Below are 19446 nucleotides of genomic sequence, written 5' to 3' on the forward strand. Positions count from 1 at the left end.
TACCAGTTTGTACCACGAGGTGGTATAGTGAGTCACTCTAGAAGAAGGACGATTGTCTTACAAACAGTGGGTAGTTGGTGAGCAGTCATGTTGGGGGTTGTACCTTGGGTCCATGGCATTGGTGTTGGCCACAGACAGAGAGGCCATGGCGCTGACGGCCTCCGCCTCCTCCGAGTCGCCTCGTTTGGTCTCCAGCAGGGAGAGCCCAAGCTGCGGCGAGTAGCGGTGCACCGAGCGCCAGTATTTACCTGAGAGCACGGAGCGGAAAGAAGCAACACAAGAGATCTGAGTGAGAAGTCCTTGCAAACAGTGTCTGATCAGCCAGAAGGCAACAAGCTAAGAAAATGTTTGCAGCTTTTCTAGAGACGTCAAGAGGCGTTTTTAATGGTTTTAGGATTGTCATAAGGAGATCTCCATGTTCCATTAGGGTTGTGTAAGTGAAGGTGAACTCACTGTGAGTCTCTAGGACTTTCTCCAGAGAGCGCACAGCGTTGAGGTTGGGCCTCTGCTCCAGCACGGCCTTCGGCAGCGGGTCCAGCTGCACCGGGCAAAAACACATCAACACGTCAACTCAGGCCAGAAACCCACTGCATCGACAAGGTCTTCCAGAAGGGGGCAGGCTGAGCTTGTAGGGGAGGGGCCCAGGATGGCATCTGGAGCGAGCGTCTTACCTCCTGGCCAAGCAGCGCGGCCACGCACGCCTCCGAGGCGTCACAGATGGCGGTGAGGTCGTGACCTCCCTCCAGAGCGAGAACCACCCGGCCCCCAGCGAGGGTCATCAACTGGCGTGTCAGGTATCCAAAGCCTGAATCGGGAAGAACGGGACTGTTTAATGTACAATTCAACGTTTTACTCCCCACAAAAAAACTCGCTGCACATCATGTGCGACTCACATTTCGAGGTGAGAGTGTATCCACCCAGCGGAGGAGGGTGACCCTCCACGGCGTCGAAGCCGGAGGACACCAGGACAATGTCTGGAGCGAACTCATTGGCGATGGGCATCACCACTGACCTGAGAGTGTTACAGACAAAGGTCTCACAGAGGGAACAGTAGTGTCTTCACTGAAGCCTTCAGACTTCATCACCAGCTCCTCACTGACAATCTGGATCAAGTACCTGAAGGCAGCCAGGTACTCTGCATCCCCCATCGGAGGGTCCAGTCCGCCAGTGAAGGCAACGTTAACGTTGAACCCAACTCCAGGACCGCTGCCCACCTGCAGAGGGCAGCACACACCATGATTCAGTGTTTCCTAGGCTTTATTTACTTAAAAAAAACAAAAAAACAATGCAGACCCCAATCAGAGACCACCATTGTACACGGAATTCATACAAATAAGCAAATCAGCCAATTCAACAGGCTTTTAAAGAGTAGCGTTGTTCTCTTTCTTTATTTAGAGATCATTTCTGAGGGGAAATGTGGGTGAACTGAGCAGGAAAAAAGAAACGCAAACATGACAAAAATTGTGTGTGTGTGTGTGTGTGTGTGTGTGTGTGTGTGTGTTAACCCTTCATTGTGGTGTTTTTTCTTACTAAATCCAATTCTGCTAACGGTCTGAATAATCTGCTTTAAAGAGATGAAACTGTACAGAGTTTCATTTTCAAAGTGTTAGTTTAAAGAGTAAAAGTCTGTCTCTAAAGGTCATAGAAGGTAAGGTTTCAGTCAAAAAAAGGTTGGAGTTACTTAGAATAAACACGATGAGACACTTTCCCATGATGCACTGGGAGCATCTCGGCTCACCTCATCCGGCGCTCCGCTTCCCGGGAAAAAGTTCCCGTCATCATAGCGGTGCATGGACAGGTAGAGGACGTTGGGGTCGTCATAGAACGCCTGCTGTGTGCCGTTGCCATGGTGAACGTCCTGTCATCACAACAACACAGATGTGAGGAAGGAAGTGGATGTGAAGTGACTCAGCAGGTTAAGTGAGGTGACTCAATGGGTTTAGTCAAGTAACTCAGCAGATTGAATAAGGTGACTCAGCAGACTGACCCAGTCCACGATGAGAATCTTGTTGACGCTGAGTCTCTGCTGGAGCAGTTTGGCTGCGATGGCCACCGAGTTGAAGTAGCAGAAACCCCTGAAACAGCAGCAGACGGAGACGTTCTCGTAAATTTCAGACACTTTGTGAGAATCAGATGAAGAATAAATAAAGCAGTCCATGAGACAGCTGGGGGGATGAAGTCAGCCGGTGCTTTATGTGCAAATAAACTGGAGGGTTCATGTGATTTTGTGTTCGCTCTGATTGAGTGCGGTGACCGTCGTCCAGCCTTACATGGGGGTGCTCTCCTCTGCGTGGTGTCCGGGGGGGCGGACCACGGCGAAGCCGTTCTGCAGACAGAGGAGTCCGTTAGACAGGCGCAAACAATGATCAGCCACTGTGTTTGTGAGGCGGTGGCAAGCCGCAGCTAAAATCACAATAATTCATTATGATACACACAGGCGGGAGGTCACAAAGTTTAGAATGGCTGATTGTGAAACCTTCACACATGATGTAGGTCTAACATTCGACATTTAACAGCTGAGTTAGGTTACTGAACTTTTACTTCATGACACAATCTAAGTTATTTAAAGAGCCTTATTCAGGAAAAAGAGCCAAAGCAATGTACATTTAAGTTATGGTTACATGTCAACGGTTAAATCTATCCTTATGTTGCATCATACAATTAATCTATCAAGCATCATCAACATATGAAAGTGATGTGTTGAGGTTGTTTATGTCTCTTTTAAATCTTTAAGATGACGCGGGAACAATGGTCACCTTCAGCTCTCCGGTGGCCACTTTGAAAACGAGCTCCACCACGGAGCCGACGGCGAGGCGAGCGGCGCTGGAGGAGTGGACCTCGTTCCAGATCGTGTCGCTGTCCACCTGAAAGCACACGACAAGCGGCAGCGTGAAGGAGAGCATCCGTCACAGCGGGTCGCTGGTGAGAAGCTGAGGAAAACTGAGCGTTACTTACTCCCACACCTCCACAGGGAAGCCGGACAAACATGGGAGTGATTGAACCTGGCGAGCAGATCGCATGAAGTTATTAACGCGTGTGTGTCTTTGCAAGTGTGTGTGTGTGTGTGAGCTTACAATCAAGTTTCTGTCGGAGTGGGTTGGTTCCGTACAGCAGGACGTGAGCTTCAGAGTGAACCGTCTGCAGCTCTTCAAGCGTGGCCTTCCTCCCACGAATGCACTGCACACACATTATTAATACTTCTTAACTCTTTCACTCACCATATTTTCCTTTTTGAAGGACTTTTTTAAATTATGAAGATTTAGGATTTTCTAAATAAGAATCAATCAATCAAAACGTTTCTTTAAATGCAAGTTGGTACAATTCAAAGAGGAAAATGAAATACCTGCGTTTTTTTTAAACAAGTGTGTAATATGAAAATTACTGGTAAAATTAAAAAGAAAAAGAAGTGGATAGAAACAAGAGAAAAAATAAAGGGCGAAATGGATGAAACTCAATTTAAATCACATAATGTGGCATTTAATTATTCACAGAAGAAAATCATTGTAAAACGGACATTAAGAAGCAGATAAAACGTAAAAAACAAAAACAAAGTGATGTTAAAAATAAGCGATATAAAGAGGTAATAGCGAGGGTGGGAGTCCCGGTACCTCGCACTGCGCCCTCAGTCCGGTCTCCTGCAGCCGGGACCAGATGCTCTGGATGCGTCCTGCGTGTTCTGGATGGCTGTTGGTGTTCCCACACATACACTGGTGCTTCTGCATCAGGGAGTCGTACACCAGGCCTGGGGGGGGGGGGGCACACACACACACAAAGCACTCAAGATTCAGGACTGCACACATGCTGCATGTGCACCGGCACCCACTTGGTCTCAGAACTTTCGGTGCAGCTTGGGAGAGAGTGGGAGCAAAGTAGGCCAAACTAAAAATACTCCCAACTGGGCGGCCTGCATGCAGAAAGTGTCACAGCGCTCAGCCTCCTGACTGCGAACACAGACGGCTGCTTCATTCTCTCTTTAAGACCGATTCCTTCACAGCTTCCTTCTTCACTCAAAGAGTGGGAGAGAACATTCTCTGGCACGATTTACTCAACCGGCTCGATTATTTCTGCGAGCAGATGGAAGCTGGAAACATTTCACACTTCTTTGGACCAATTCACCTGCTCTTCAGATGGATTTTTTTTTCCCCCTTTCTTTTTTTTTTTGACTTCTCAGTCCCCGGTGCATTGAGATGGAAGTGAAACTTGAAAGGCAAAAACTTCTCAAATAAGTGCTGGAGGCAGACCAGAGGCAGGCTGCTGTCGTGGCAGCAGAAGAAAGCCGGCGCTGGCAGGTTGACGGGGATTTTAAGATTGAAGCGGGGAGCCGCAGAACAAAGAGGAGACGGCTACAGGTGAGCAGACGGGTGAGCGGAGGCGACGCCAACCTGTGGTGAAGCGAGGCTTGACGGGAGGGTCGGCCGGCGGCACGCTGATGGGGAACGAGGAGGCGGAGGCCGGAGACGACTGGGCCCTGGACAGGGGGCGGTGCCCCGGGAAGGAGACGGACAAGCCGGCCGCCTCCATGGACGCCTGATAGTTTCTGAGCTGGTGGATCCGCTGCTGCTCCAACAGGAGCGCCTGCTACTCATACACACACACACACACACACACACACATAAAGAAAAATCTGAGATTTACCTCCGACATGATCCCAGCGGGAGATTAGTTTTCAGCTCAAGAGGTTAACCAAGCCTCTACTTTAAAAATCAGCTTTTAAACTTTACTGTTTGTAAATTTACAGTCACGGTTGGCTTGGACCATCTCCTTAGTTCAAGCTTCTTCATAGCACTGAGATTCACTTGAACAAGTTTGAAAATCAGGCTTCAAATGTTCTGATTTGATTGAAGTGTGTAGTTTGTGGTGACTCAGGTCACCCTGGATGACTTTCTGGGTTAAGCTGCTGTAGGTTAAGACGAGTGAGAGATCTGCACTGAGCTTGTAGGCTAATCGGTGTTCTCTCTACATTGTATTTGCATGTCATGAACACTATGAATAAAAGTGAATTGAATGGACAAAGCCAGACTGTGGAATCATCTACAGTGTAGGTCCAAGCCGTGGCCAGAAGGTGGCAGCCAGAACAAACGATGGCCCGTGTGCAGAGCAGAGCCGGGATGAACTGTTGTACCTGTCTGAAGAGCAGCTCCTGCTCGGCCTGCCGCTCCCTGTGCTGCTGCAGCGCCTCCTCCTGCAGCTCCTGCGGGTCGAGCGGCTCCTGCTTGATGGTGATGCCCGGCGGCAGGGCGCCCGCATCCTGGTGCTCCCTCAGCTCCTCCTCCGTCTCCTCCGGGTGGCTCTGATGCTGGCGGGAGACGGGCGAGTCGCTCGGCTTGGCCATCATCTGCAGGCGACGTCGAGCGCATTTCAATCTCACAGCATGAGGCTACAAATCCCCTCCGATGTGTGAGGCTGCGTTCAGAGACGGGCACGCTCTCCCCTCAATCACATTCCTGGCAGATCCCTTCTTTCTCTGGAGCATTCTTCTTTTAACAAGCTTAATTTGGATTACTCAGTCAGATTGGTGTCTTGCTCATTTCAAACCTATCAGTCGTAATTGAATGTGAGTGGCCGCTCTGACGACTGTACTCGGGGGGGCAAACAGTGTCAGCCTGAACAGAGACATTCCTCACTGCGTCCCTGTTGTTCTGTGTGTCGCCGCCTTATTCTGTCACCCGGGAAGTGATTCAGTGTGTACAGCCACTGTCTCCGACTGCCGCTCCTCCACTCCTCTGTGTGTTTAGCATGTGGACGCCCAGACTGCTGTGTTTGCTGGAAGTCTCAGGAGTGGGCTGCAGCTACAGGTGTGTGTGTGTGTGTGTGTGTGTGTGTGTGTGTGTGTGTGTGTGTGTGTGTGTGTGTGTGTGTGTGTGTGTGTGTGTGTGTGTGTTCCCACAGCCGTAAGCCTCTGGGTCCCCTGGCTCCCTGCCAGGGGGACAGCATTGACGTCAGAGCATTCACCAACACTCATTCACCCTCCCCCTCTCCGCCACTGTTCTTGTCTTCTTTGCACCCACACAGACACCCCCCCCCCCCTCCATTTTTCACCTCCTGCCCCTGACGCTGCTAACCCCCTCTGCTCCACTTTCCCAGAAACCTCCTTTTTATCTGCTTTAAACTGGCATCATTCTTTCCCCCTCAATCAGCCAGATTTACAGAAAAGGCTGCATATGGAAATTACTTTGATCTAATTTAATACCACTTTAAATGTAATTTCAAATAGTGCTTTTTATATAATTATCCACTGCTATGACTATTACTGGTAATAGATAGATAGACAGACAGACAGATAGACAGATAGATAGATTTTTCTATCTATTCTGTGTTCAAGCAAGAATGATCCATTTATTGTCCAAAATGTTGAACTACTACTTCAATGGAGAGATTTTTATTTTGGTCCTGACAAAAATGAGAAGCCTCAGCCTGCCAGAGGCTCTTACAGAGGTGTTTGTGTGAAAAAGCCGCCACCGGAGAGCGGGGAAGCATATGGAGGGAGTGAGACGGAGCGGAGAGTGCGGAGAGTGCGGAGGAGGAGGCGGAGGAGGAGGAGGCGGAGGAGAGGAAATCCCTTGTTTCATCCACCCACCTCTCCTCCAGCGACTACTCTGCCAGAATAGGTAAAAACCAACCAGAGCGGCCGCTGCTCGCTTCCTCCCTGCCCAAATATGGCAGACGCTTCCGCTCGGTTGCTATGGCAGGACTGTCTCAGACACGGTCACAGAAACACACACACACACACACACACACACACACACACACACACACACACACACACACACACACACACACACACACACACACACACACACACACACACACACACACACACACACACACACACACACACACACACACACACACACACACTGCTATACATATTAAACCATACCTGTCTACGCCTACTCACAAACAAAAATACTACAGAGAGAAGAGAGAGAGAATGAGAGAGAGAGAAAGGCCAGAAAAAAGTCAACAACTTCACACATATCCACCGCTACCGGCTGCTGCCTACGCAAACTACTACAGCACGGCTCGGGAGCCAGACCCCTGCAGCTTATAGCCGCTAATCATGAGCAGTTTATGTGAATATCGTGTGTACATGTTTGCCCCAATCACCTGCCTCCATCGGCGCGGGGAAGGAGCTGCACAATTCGCGTTATGCAAGATTAAAAATGAGTTCAAGTTAAAGATGTAGGAGCTGCTGGCGACACAATGCAGCAACATGTATGATTAAAGTGAGAACAGCAGGACCTTCGGCTTTACCTTTGCGACGCCAACAACATAAGACACTTCTGCGGGTTTATGTGAATGTGGTCACGCAGCAGGATTAAAGCGTGTCCTCACCTTGTTGAGGTGGAGCTGCTGCTGCTGGAACTGCTGCTTGTGCTTCTCCAGGAACTGCTGGTGCTGCTGCTGGACCACCAGCTGCTGCAGGGCCAGGGCCTGCGCGTGGGCCTGGGCCGCGCTCCCCTGGGGCAGCGGGGCCGACTGGGTCCTCCCCAGGGGCCGGTGCTGCCTCTGCAGCTTGGCCATGGAGGCTGCGGGCGACATGGAGAGGCCGCTCACACCTACGACACAGGACACAGACTGCTGATTGGAATGTGATCTGTTGGCTTCTTATGGTGTCTTTCTGATATTTCCATCAATACGTCCTACAAGAACAGCTGAGCTGATTTACTCCTTCTCTAATGTGTAAATCATCAGTATTTTGTCTATTTTAGTGGCTCGTTTAGGGGAAATATTATTATTCTAGAACTCCTTTCGAATAAAAAAAAATCTGATTTACTTGACTGAGAGTAAAAATCCTGCACCTTCTGTGTAAACTGCACTGATTGGAGCCAAGTTTTAAACAAACCTACGAGGGTTCTGCATCATGTGACAGGTTCCTAATTATACTCTCAGTGGTGTTGGTCCTAAGATTAGCTAGCAGATGTATTTGTGAACCAAATTAAAAAAAAATAACCATCTGTGCTGCCATACTGGGTTTCTTCCATTGTGATGGCAAAAGTGAACATCTGAGAGGAGCAAAGCAGCAGAGCCGAGTCGACGCTGCTAAATGGACTGAGAAGCTTGATTACTGTGCAAAAAAAAAAAAAGGGGGTGGGGGTGGGGGGGAAGGAAGAGGAAAACATGGCTGCCACTGTTGCTGTGCTGCATCTGGACTGTAGAAGCCGACTCAGAGCTCTCAGCCTGCGAGTGGGCGTGCACACGTCCTTGTCCGGGTGTATTTTGTGCACGGACGCACAAGCGTGCGTCTGTATGTGCGTCACCGCTCATTCACCGCTCACGTCCCGCTGAAAGCAGCAGCGATGTGGTAGTCAATGAATAAGCCGATGGGAAAGGACACACAATGCGGCCGTGTCACACTCCCGCCGCAAACACCGACATATGAAAGGAGCTCATTAGTTTGAGCTAATGAATGGACGTCTGTCAGTGTGAGGGGGCACACAGAATACCCCGGACACACATCTCTGTGAGTATGCTCATGCTTTGTGTGAGTTTCAAGAGCAGAAAAACAGGATATTTCTTTTGGGGGGGGGGATTTTGAGGCCAGAGAAGCGCCACAATGACCCGTACCTGTCACCAGGGGGCTCTGAGCCGGACTCTGTTCCATGAGCACCATGTGCTGCAGCAGGGGGCTGTGAGCACCGTGCCCGCCCGTCCCCCCACCACCCTCCGCCAGGTAGGGGGTCAAGTGGCCGCCGGAGAGGAAGGGGGGGCTGAGGGAGAGAGCCGGCTGCAGACTTCCATCCTGTTGCGCTGAGGTCACCTGGAGAAAAAAAAAAAAAACGGGGTGGGGGGGGGGGTTTGAATGAATGCACACAGACACACCCGAGTGGAAATGCAGTTTCCCTCCTTACGTTGGAAGCAGCGGTGGCCGTGGCGGTGGCGGGCAGCCCCAAGGTGATGTTGGGTAAGGAGGGCGAAGTGTAGAGAGACAGCTGGTTAACGGAGCCGCGCTCGGCTCCGCTGCACAGCCTCTGGGCCAGCGACGCCTGGAAAACACATTTAAATGATTTATCTGCGTTTGCATCGCCAGGGAGAAAGTGTCCGCACGCCGGGGAAAGATGCATTTGCACCCCGCTTGGCGCGATAAAAATTGTCACCACCACAAGCCTCCTCCACACCGCCGGCGTGCCCCTAATGGCTGCCACAAATAGCTTGGTGCCGGCGGAGCTGCTACACTCACACACCAACATGCTGCACCTGCAGCCAGGTTAACACGCTGGTTTGGAAAGCTGTGTGTGTGTGTCTGTTACCTCTGTGTTGTTGGACACTGACACGGTGATGCCGTTCTCGTTGGGGATGTTGTTGGAGCTGTTGTTCGGGGAGCTGGGGCCTGATCCGGGGGCGCTGTTGCACGCGGAGTCTGGGAACAAGGACACAATTGGAGGCCGCAGCCAAAAGAATTTCTAAAATATCAACAACTTTTGAGGTTTTGGATAGCGGGCGGCGTTATGTCGGTGCCTCTCCTACCTGCCATGTCGAGCGAGCGCTTCTTGGCGGTGGTGATGGGGCTGTCCCGGCGGCGCAGCAGCGGGCTGCTCCGGCGCTCGCTCACCTTCTGCTTCAGCCGCGAGCGCAGCTTCAGGTTGGGCTCCGAGGCTGAAAGGACACAATGTGATCTGCAGTGAAACGCTGCTTTCGCTTGTGGAAATTGTTCACGTGAGATGCTCTCAACTGATCTGTCATTTCGTCTGATTGGATGTTGCCCCCTGGAATGAAACCTCTGATATCCTCTTTTCACATTTCAGACAAATTTATTATGCTTTTGTATTACAAAGTTGTATTTTTCCATGAGCGGACATCAGGAACACTTAAAACACTGGGTGAAAGGTGATGGGGATCCAAGTGAAAAAAAGAAATCAATCACTTCACACAATCACTCATCAGACACTTTCTGAATCCTGATAATCATCTGGAGTCCCACTGAACTATTATTAAAAAGGAGCCGCGCCTCAGTTGGATCGTTGTTCCAACAGAGAGGAGCGTCACTGATTCTCGTTGCAGCGTGAGAAAGGTCAACTCACGACGACTCAAGTATCAGAATGAACTCGTCTCTCTGGAAGACGACTTCCGCTTTGGGTTTTCTGGACATTTTACTTTACAAAAGCTGTGTTTTGTGGATTAATTGATTGAATAATACATTAAATGGTTGGTTGGTAGACGAGTCTGCTGGTTTATTTATTGTTTGACAGTGGAATAACGGCTAATAGCTTTAAGGATTGATTGACTAGTTGGTTGATTGATTAGTAGTTAAGTGGGTAGGCTGGTTGATGATTGATTGAGTTTGATAAACTGTTGCATCGACGAACCAGTTGACGGTAGGTTGGTCGTTTGATTGAACTGACTGGAAATTGGTAAGTTACCTGAGATTGATTAGATGTCTTCTTTGCTTGATACGCTGATTAATTGACTAAGATAGGTTATCAGTTCATGAATGCTTGGTTGACAGGAAAGTATCACTGGTTGGCTGCAGGATGATTTATAGGAAGGTCGGTAGGTATTTAGCTTTCTTGGCTGGTTGTTCACATGATATAAATATATATTCTGACAGGAGAGAGAAGAGTGTTATGCACAACATTGCCTTCTGTTTCCCTCCCCTGGTGACTTTGGTTTCCTGCCAGCTCAGACTGAGACAGAAATAATTGTTAAAACGACAATCTTCACATTGAGGTCGCTCCTTTTCTCTTTTTCTAACAGTGTCAAATGATTTGCCCCGGACGGGGTTTGAACGGGACACCTCGATGCACTGATCTGACGTGAAGCACCTTCCACATAGCCGCTCGGTTATGAAACCTGCTGGTGAGACAAACTGTGACATGCTGCTATTCATTTCCAGCTCAGTTCCTCCCTCCGATTTTGATGCTTCGGTAACCAGTCTAATTCTGATACATTTTCCCAAAGACATGGCAGCGAAAGAGTAATTAATTTCAATTTGGGGGCTGTGACTGAAGGCCTAAAAGCCTTTGGGTCCTTTGTTTGCGCTGTCCCAGACTTGTGAATGGAGACAGAGAGAAGGGAACGGCATGTCACCTTGGCTCAGGCCGTGGTGACTAATGCTCTGTTTATTTTGTCCTGCCAATCAGCGACCTGAGATAATTTTGCTATTCATTATCCAATTTTTAAACATCAAAAGGAGTCCAAAAGCGGTCCCCGGCGACGACACAACCAGATCCATCTGCTATCATAAATCTTTCTTTTTCAGATGGGAGGGGGCCACAGGTAGAAGGAGTGAAACACCCCCCCCCACCGCCCCCCGGAGCAAACTTTCCTCTGCAGAAACATTCATCAAACATGAACTTGGTCGCGTTTGCAGCGTCGGGTAAAAATAAACGTGTGGAAAAAGAGAGAAGTGTGAAAAATGAAGTGTGAAGGTACAGTAGCACAAAGTGGGAAGGAGAGCTCCGTCCAGATGGAGTCAAACCAATTAATGCTGATGGGAGTTACGATACTATGAGTTCCTGACAATCTATGTTCATTAATGGGATTTTTAAACCTTCAGACTAAAGTATTATGCAGAAGACAATTAAAAAGTCCTGGAAAATTGAGATAGATTTTCATAAAGCACTGATTAACAAGTTAACTACCCTGGGTGTCATTTATAGCGTTCACTGTTGCATCTGTATTCATTTTATGGGGATATTCCACCAAAAAACATCCAGAAATCCCCCTCAGATAACCACCTTGCTCACTAAAAACCCCTTTTTTTTAAATTCAGAAGCTGCTGCTGTCTGCTTTTGTGATGTCGACCTAATGAGGCCCATAGTTTCATTTATAAGATCTGACTCTTTAATCACCGCTGGTCCACTCTGTGCAGGACACGAAGGTGAGCCAAATGTTCTCGGTGCTTTAACCACATTTTCAGCAGAAAATGGAGAGAAATGTTTTCGCAAAGACCTGGCAGCGGACCCACAGAAACTGTCTGATGGGAAACTTTGATTGATTTGTCGGATTTCCAAGAAAGAGATTCGTCTTGCGTCTCCTCTTGTAATCATGTTCTTCATCGGGGAAAAGTTTTCATTTGAAACGATATTTCGAAACTTAAACTTACGTTACGCGGCTGAAGAAAGAAGATAGTTTCATCTTTTAATTTGATGCAAATGATGGGTGAAACAAAGAAAGAAGCAGCTTTTTGAAACAGATTTGTCAGGCTTCGAGAGTGAAAACGTGCGTTAAAAGCTGAGCGATCGGGTATGACGGCAGAGAGGGATCGATGGGACAAAACGTCGATACCTGTGAAGAGACTCGCTCCTCTCTTTGAGTGGACTCGAGAGAAAACAACACCACGCGCTGCTTGACTTCCGAGACTAAAACCGTGGTGGCAGTTTTTTAAATGGAGCTCCGTGCTGCAGGATGAGAGCTTTAGTTGCGACCTGAGAGAAACGCGAACACACTAAGGTCGCTGCACAAACCCTGTATTGTCGCCATGTTAAACTGAGATTATAGGCTGTGCATTCAGCGAGCAACGTCCTGCATGTTGCTTTTTATTTACAGACAAGCTATACAGTTGGAAATCGAACTCAAGCATGTGTATTGTGCTCCCAGTGTACTATTGTATCCACGAGAAGCATGGGATGCCCCAGTTTGGCATGAGAAAGAAAAGAAAAAGGAAAAACCTGCTTTGCTCTATCAAAGCCCACAGTGAGTCAGTTAGGAGGGCCTCACTCTCTCGCAGCCCGTCTATGTCTTCCTGAGGGAAAGTTCCATGCAGGGCGTTGTTCATGTGATGCGCTCTCACCCCTGAATGTGTGCTGGACAAGAAGGGCTCGTCGTTTTAAAGGCTGCTCGCGAGTCTAATCGCTTGTCATGCAACCTTTTTCGCAGCAGCAGAAATGATCCCCACTAATTTCCTGCAACTTTGAGGACAAAAACAAAATCGCTACAACTCTTGTTCATTTCAACAACTATTCACTTGGATAAAAACTATTTTTGTTCGACTGTTTAAGTCGATAACAATCTAACTTATCTTGTAAAATAGCGACATGAAGTGGAGCAAAACAGGTAATTTAGTTTGAAAACAGTCGGTTCGAATCCTGGATACAGCAGGAAGAGCACCGGGTGTAAAAGCAACCTCCACTCCGCTTCTCACGTCGAATCGGACAGAGACGACGGGCGACGCACAAAAAGAGCGCTGTTGCTCCTTTCCACCGTTGCTGGGAGTCCCGGGTTCCAGTCCTCAACTCTACGGCTTGGCGGTGATATAAAAGAGCCTCTAAATTCTCCCCGAGCGGGCATTACCATAAGTAAACCCCGCAAAGCACGTCACGGCTGTGGGCAAATATCAGGGTGGCATAGGTTCCCCTCTCTGCCTGCAGCGCGCCACAATCCTCACTCTTTTAGAAACCAGGGGCCCGGCTGACGTCTCAGGGCCGGTCGCCATCTCTACGCCAATTCTCTACATGAAACAGGTTTTTAGGAGTGTGCTGCCACTTCTTTAAATCCTGCTGTGTTTTTTTTTATATATATACATACAAAAAAAAAAATTAGACGAATGCAGTTTTGTTTTAACTGGAAAATGGTCCCCTCTCTTCTCGCTCTTCTCCTTGCTCCTGCTGCTCTCCCGGGGAGGAATGTAGCTGTGTGGGCCAGTGTCAACTGTGGTCTGTGTGTTGTCGTAGCCAGCAGCCCGAAGAAGGCTCAGAGTCAACAGGGCTGGAGCGCTGGCTGCAGCCGCCCGCCGCTGCGCTAAGTGAATAATTGCACTGTAAGACGACCGCTGCTTCACGGCTACACCACCGCACGCACCGCTCACACTTTACGCAGCCGCACACAGCTAACACACACACACACACACACACACACACACACACACACACACACACACACACACACACACACACACACACACACACACACACACACACACACACACACACACACACACACACACCTGACAAAAACACACTGGGAACAGCTGGTTTCACTCTGAAGACGTTAATATCGCGGGCCACGAGACAACGTTTTTCCAATGGCACATTCTGCAGCGTTACAGTGACTTTAACAAGCTTTGACAAGGTTTGTCCTGAACTGAAAAGAAAACAAGCTCCTCTGCACATGAGCGCGGCTGCTTTTTCTTTTTTCTTTTTTCCCCCCAGACAAGTTCAGTTAGAAGAAGATGAAAGTCAAAATTAACACATTCCTCAGATTACAGTTTGACACGTGCAGACATTTCAGACACTTTTGTATTTCTGGTAATTCAGTAACTTTCACGGTGGGACAAAACCCCCCCCCCCAAAAAAAAACCCAAAGAAAAGCTGAATTAAAAGAATTTGCTTGCTTCATTGAAAAGTAGGGGTCGTTCCAGGTGGGAACAAGCAGATTTAAGAAAAGAGACGCGTAGTTTAAACAAATAGCATCAATGTACCAAACAGCTAGTGTGCAACAATACACGTTTGTATTTTCTCTGCTTTGTGTGATATGTGAAGTTCAAAAGGAGCCGCATTGTGATGCAGTGTTTTTGTACTCTGAAATATTTGGCCCGTGACTTGAATTTTGCCATGTTAGGCTGCTTTTTGAAAACAGGAAATACTTAAATAACAGCTCTTTATTTCCATTTTCTAACCCAGTGGTTTGCAAAGTGTGAGACAGGCCTCTCCTGGGGGTTCTGGAGGGGCCTGTTAGTAGTTAATGTTGGTTCATTGGCAGCGTTCAAACACACAAAGATTTGTAGCCTTGTTTTCTCCCTTAAAAAAAACTAAATTCCTGTTTCATTAACAACAAAGTGAATTAGATTTAATGTTACCAACGCATTAAGTGTTGAGCAAGTAAACAAAGAGTATTGTCAATATACTAGCTGCAATTACGAACTGCTTGAACCAGGGGCATCAATGAAATTTGAAAATCTAATGGGCCGAGGATAGAGCCTTGGGGAACTCCTGCGGTAATTGTTGCGCTGATTGAAGAGAGGGTTTTAACTCACAAAGCCTTCAAGTAAGATTCACAAGAGCCTGTTGGTTTTAAAACGCAATTAGGGCGTATATTAACGGCAGCACAATGGTGTGCTTTTGGAGAAATTCCGGGAGAAAACGTTACTTTTCGAATTATCAGACGCAGAACATTTGTGTTAAGATGGCACCCGAGGAAAAGGAAATGATAAAATCTAATAAAGATGCCAAAATGGTGAAAGACTCCACTCTCGCTCTGCTGATCTCCTGAACCATCCTCGCTTAGGTGTGAGGGGACGCCGGGAGACGCTGTCAGCCTAATGTGCATGTGATTAATGGTGCACGGCCCCGATGCCATCTGAAGTGTACGAGATGCGAGTCTGCAGTGCAGCGACTGAACAGTGTAGCTTCAAAATACGGCTGTGTAATCCTCTCACGGATAGATCAGCCTGCACTGCCAGAACTTGTGTTTGTGTGTGCGTGCGTGCATGTGTGTGTGTGTGATGTACCAGTTTTTCGCAGTGGGAAGTCGTCCCGGGGGTTGTAGACACCCAGCACCGGGTGATTGTACGTGGACACGCCGGTCTGTGGAGGCGAACTCTGGTCCAGAGAACTGTGCTGGGTTTTGCTGTCAAACAAAGACAAAGACAAAGACAAAGACACACACACACACACACACACACACACACACACACACACACACACACACACACACACACACACACACACACACACACACACACACACACACACACACACACACACACACACACACACACACACACACACACACACACACACACACACACACACACACACACACACACACACACACAGTGTTGAAACATGCGCCACAAGGCCAAAGACTGATGACACAGCACACGTGTGGCTGAGTAATCCCAACAAAGTAACCAACTTCGTGGCCGTCATAGATCTGTACGATTAAACCATCATGCAAATCCGCTGGAGAGGGCGCCGACATGTGCCGCCATCTGCTCGCTGCCCGCACAACGAGGTGGCGTTAGCAGGCGAAGTTAAGCCCGGCTGGCTTCGGACTAAATGCATGCTCCTGACAAGCGGATGTACACATTCCCGAAAAGGGAGCGGGAGCCCAGAGAGAGGATAAATATTTCCATCCGGGATCGTTCGGAAAGAAGAGACTCAAGTTTGTCGACTTTGTGGAATAAATGATGCTGCTGGAGGTTGTCTGATTCACAATAACGTTTTTGAGAGGTTGGCTTGTCGCCCCTGGCGGTGCGTTGGGGAAGCGGCTGGCAGTTTGAAATGTGACTGGATTCAAACCTGAGACGCAATCCAGCTCCCCTCCCTTCACCAGCAACAGAAGCCTGACTGAACTCCGCCGGACAGTCCGAGAGCGAGACGACTTAGGCAAATGTGACCGAAACACATTTACCTACGAGATCCTTGGCGTTTGCATGATCGCTCCGTTCGCCCGGTCGCTCGCAGGCAACGCAAACACGAGACACGACGAGTGAGCACACCTACAGATGGCTGGAGAGACGCTGCGATAAACATTCAAGTGCTGGGCAGAAGAGCCCCTATCATCAGCTTCCAATATCCTGCCTGAGCGTGTGTGTGTGTGTGTGTGTGTGTGTGTTTTGTAGCCCTGCTGGATCCGTCAGGCTCACACAGTGCGGCAGCTGAGGAGGGGAGGAAGCCCGCTGACACATTAAGACACAATCCAATACATTATTCATCTGCTGTGGGAGAGGAATCGCCGTCCAAACTTAGAAGGACCTGCAGCTCGATTCCTTCTGAAGCTCGCGGCGAAGATGAACGACGATAAAAACTACAGGCACCACGTTTAAGTGCTTTTCCAGCTCGTAAACTAACACGAGTGGTATCGATTTGTCCGTGAGACTCAGGTGATGACGGACATGAGGCGCGGGTGGCTGAGAGCTCCTCACCGGTACCAGTAGGGGGCGTCGTTGGGTAGACACCCCTGGTTGAGGCTCCGCTGGGCCAGAGCTTTCTTCTTGTTCAGGACGAACTCCTGGAGACGCATCTTCACCTCAGTGCTGGCCACTGCGCCTGCAGGAGGAGCAACAACACACCGTCACACCCAGAAACTGAGGAAACTTCGCACTGTTGTGGTATCGAGTGAGTCTGGAGCAAGATGTTTCACACAAAACCAGTTAAAACAGGCGATTTTTCGATATATGCAAATTGTTATGATGTTGCAAGTTCATATTAAACATGTCTTCACTTATTAACTTGAGTTTGAGGCTAAAATAAAGGTTTAAGATAGCACTGAACACTTGTTTCAACAGATTTCTCCATTTGTTCATCCGTGGTCAAATTACAGTGAGGTTGGTGTCAAATTATAGTGAGGCTTGAGTCAATTCAGAGCAAGGTTTGTGTTAGATTACAGAGAGGCTGGTGTAAATTCTAGTGAAGCAGGTGTCAAATTACCCCAGACTGGCATGATAGCAAGCTCAGTCTTCTTGAGGAGACTTGGCGTTTTCAGAAATTTCAAATTTAAGGAGAAAAAAGCTAAAACAGCAACAAAAAGAGAGTTAGTGTGACGCCTTGAAAACATGTTATTTTTTTAAGAGGACCTCAATTGACACATTAATTTCAGTAATTATTATCAAACAATGGTCTTGGTTGTGATGTATTTCTATGGAATCTTGGAAGCCAGAGGGCTTAAAGATTAATTTGGAGGTTGAACCATTAAGTAAATTCATCAATTTGTCTGACTGGTAGAAAACGACTTTAAATATGAGTGATTTATTCTTCACAGAAGCTCCTCTAGTGTGACAAATTAGCACTTTTCAGTTTTGAAAATGACTGTAAATTGATTATTACGGTCAAAACAAGCAAGTGGAGGACCGTCTTCAACCGTCCTGATTCATAAAAAAAAACGAACAAGAGACTAATTAGTATCCGCCAGACGATGGAAGGAAAATAGAGTGTAAAGCGGAGTGTGGAGGCAGTGAGGCCCACAAAGCATGGTGGCGTGGGGGACATGTGAGAGCAAACACTGCAGCCTCCACCTGTAACCGTTTTCCATACAGCGAGCGAACCGCTTTCAATGAGCTGTTGAGAGACGTCCAGCGGGCGGCGGCAATAACTCAGCTGAGCACCCGCCAAGGCCACCGGGCTCACGCCGCTCGCTTACCACGGTAAACACGCCGCCTCTCCAAGCAAAACGGAGACACGCAAACAACGCACGTGTGTCGACGCACACAAACAACTCTGACAACCTTGGAGGTTGTTCCTGAGCAATCTGCACACGAGGAGTTCATCTCGGCTGTTTTGTTGTTTCTTTTGAGCAACGCTAACATCTGGACTATAGAGCATCTTCCTCCCACTATCTGGGTTAACTTGGACTAAGTGCTAACAACTATAGTGTCATCGGGGGTTTAGCCAATCCCAATCAAGGGAGGCTACTCCCCCTTTGACTCCTCCCACAATTAGGCAGCTCTGCTCTGGCACATGGCACCGCGAGAGGAAGTACTTCCTCCTCTTCCCATAGATGGGCGTGTGTGGGCGGAGCCAGTCCAGCTCACACAGACACAGCAGATTCTGAATGCAGCTCCTATGATCCAATATTCAAATGAAGGAAAATCAAGGAAAAGGTGGATTTGGGGCAATAAACTTGGAATACAACATTTTTGGACCAACAAGAACCATTTGAAAGTGAAAGCTGTAAAATATGACCCCTTTAAAACTAAAACATTTTGGAGTCAGATCAAGTTTGAGCCTTGAGACTTTGTACAAATTTGAACCTTTGATTTTCCGCCACATTTGGAGAAAAAAACCTGTATTTCGTGTTTTCTTACTTTCTTGCCCCCTCTCCTTGTTCTTGAGCAGCTGCAGCTTCTGCTCCCTCTGCTGTTTCTCCAGCTCCTGCTCCAGACGGTGGTTCTCCATCTTCCTCTGGTGCTCCAGCAGCTCCTGCTGATGCTTCAGAGCCAGGAGCTCCTGCTGCTGCTGCAAGACGGAAAACACCACATTCACGTGGGCTGAGGTCGACACGGAGACTTCGCGGGGTCACAAGGTACAAGAACCGCTGAGCAATGCTTGGAAATTCACTGGAACATGTTTTTCCTGCAGACCGCATACATCAGGATCCCATTCCTCCGTTTAAATGCGATCAATTCCCTCCTTACGCTCCACTCCTGGTCTGCCCGAGCCGCCATCTGAGGTAAATACGTCAGACAGCTGCTTAATGCAATCAAATAAAAACCTTTTGCCATCCCTATAAAAACTCCAGGCTGAAGACTCTAAATAAATACAAACAATTTTACCGGCAAGGAGGCTTCAGCAAAACACAGAATCCAATCTGCCTACTTCCTCATCGTATGCTGAAAAATAGAGAAGAGCAATCTGCAAAAGGCTTCGAATGTGGAAATACGTGGTGCTGGGTTCAAACCCGCCTCAGGTGTGTCGGCTTGTCCCGAAAGAAAAACTGAAAGCGCTAAAATGTGCTCACGTGAATGTAACACCTGTTGAATACAAGCTTCTTTTTTTTTTTCTTTTTTTTTTAGGGGAAAGCCTTAATTTGTACAAATCAAGACTCTCAATAACTCTTTAATGTGTG

The 19446-nt window shown here is 48.2% G+C and overlaps 1 protein-coding gene across 5 annotated transcripts in view; it reads right to left on the bottom strand.

Moving 5' to 3' along the window:
* Positions 1–19446, bottom strand: part of LOC308147364 (histone deacetylase 4-like) — a gene marked incomplete at its 5' end in the record, with an annotated part of 42901 nt that overhangs the window by 448 nt on the left and 23007 nt on the right. For 3 of the 5 annotated variants that reach the window (XM_080519480.1, XM_080519479.1, XM_080519483.1), the window contains 22 exons: positions 62–248; positions 454–538; positions 672–805; positions 894–1012; positions 1117–1214; positions 1739–1858; positions 1988–2075; positions 2271–2326; positions 2757–2864; positions 2956–3002; positions 3075–3177; positions 3609–3742; positions 4383–4578; positions 5123–5335; positions 7336–7559; positions 8569–8761; positions 8853–8987; positions 9252–9361; positions 9469–9597; positions 15389–15507; positions 16808–16931; positions 18686–18836. In XM_080519480.1, the coding sequence (XP_080375606.1) occupies positions 62–248; positions 454–538; positions 672–805; positions 894–1012; positions 1117–1214; positions 1739–1858; positions 1988–2075; positions 2271–2326; positions 2757–2864; positions 2956–3002; positions 3075–3177; positions 3609–3742; positions 4383–4578; positions 5123–5335; positions 7336–7559; positions 8569–8761; positions 8853–8987; positions 9252–9361; positions 9469–9597; positions 15389–15507; positions 16808–16931; positions 18686–18836 (2873 nt within the window). The remainder of the gene's footprint in view (positions 1–61; positions 249–453; positions 539–671; positions 806–893; positions 1013–1116; positions 1215–1738; positions 1859–1987; positions 2076–2270; positions 2327–2756; positions 2865–2955; positions 3003–3074; positions 3178–3608; positions 3743–4382; positions 4579–5122; positions 5336–7335; positions 7560–8568; positions 8762–8852; positions 8988–9251; positions 9362–9468; positions 9598–15388; positions 15508–16807; positions 16932–18685; positions 18837–19446) is intronic. The other 2 variants (XM_080519482.1, XM_080519481.1) reach the window with 2 other exon arrangements.

This window comes from Blennius ocellaris (genome assembly GCF_963422515.1).
Source record: "Blennius ocellaris genome assembly, chromosome: 24".
Taxonomy (NCBI): Eukaryota; Metazoa; Chordata; class Actinopteri; order Blenniiformes; family Blenniidae; genus Blennius; species Blennius ocellaris.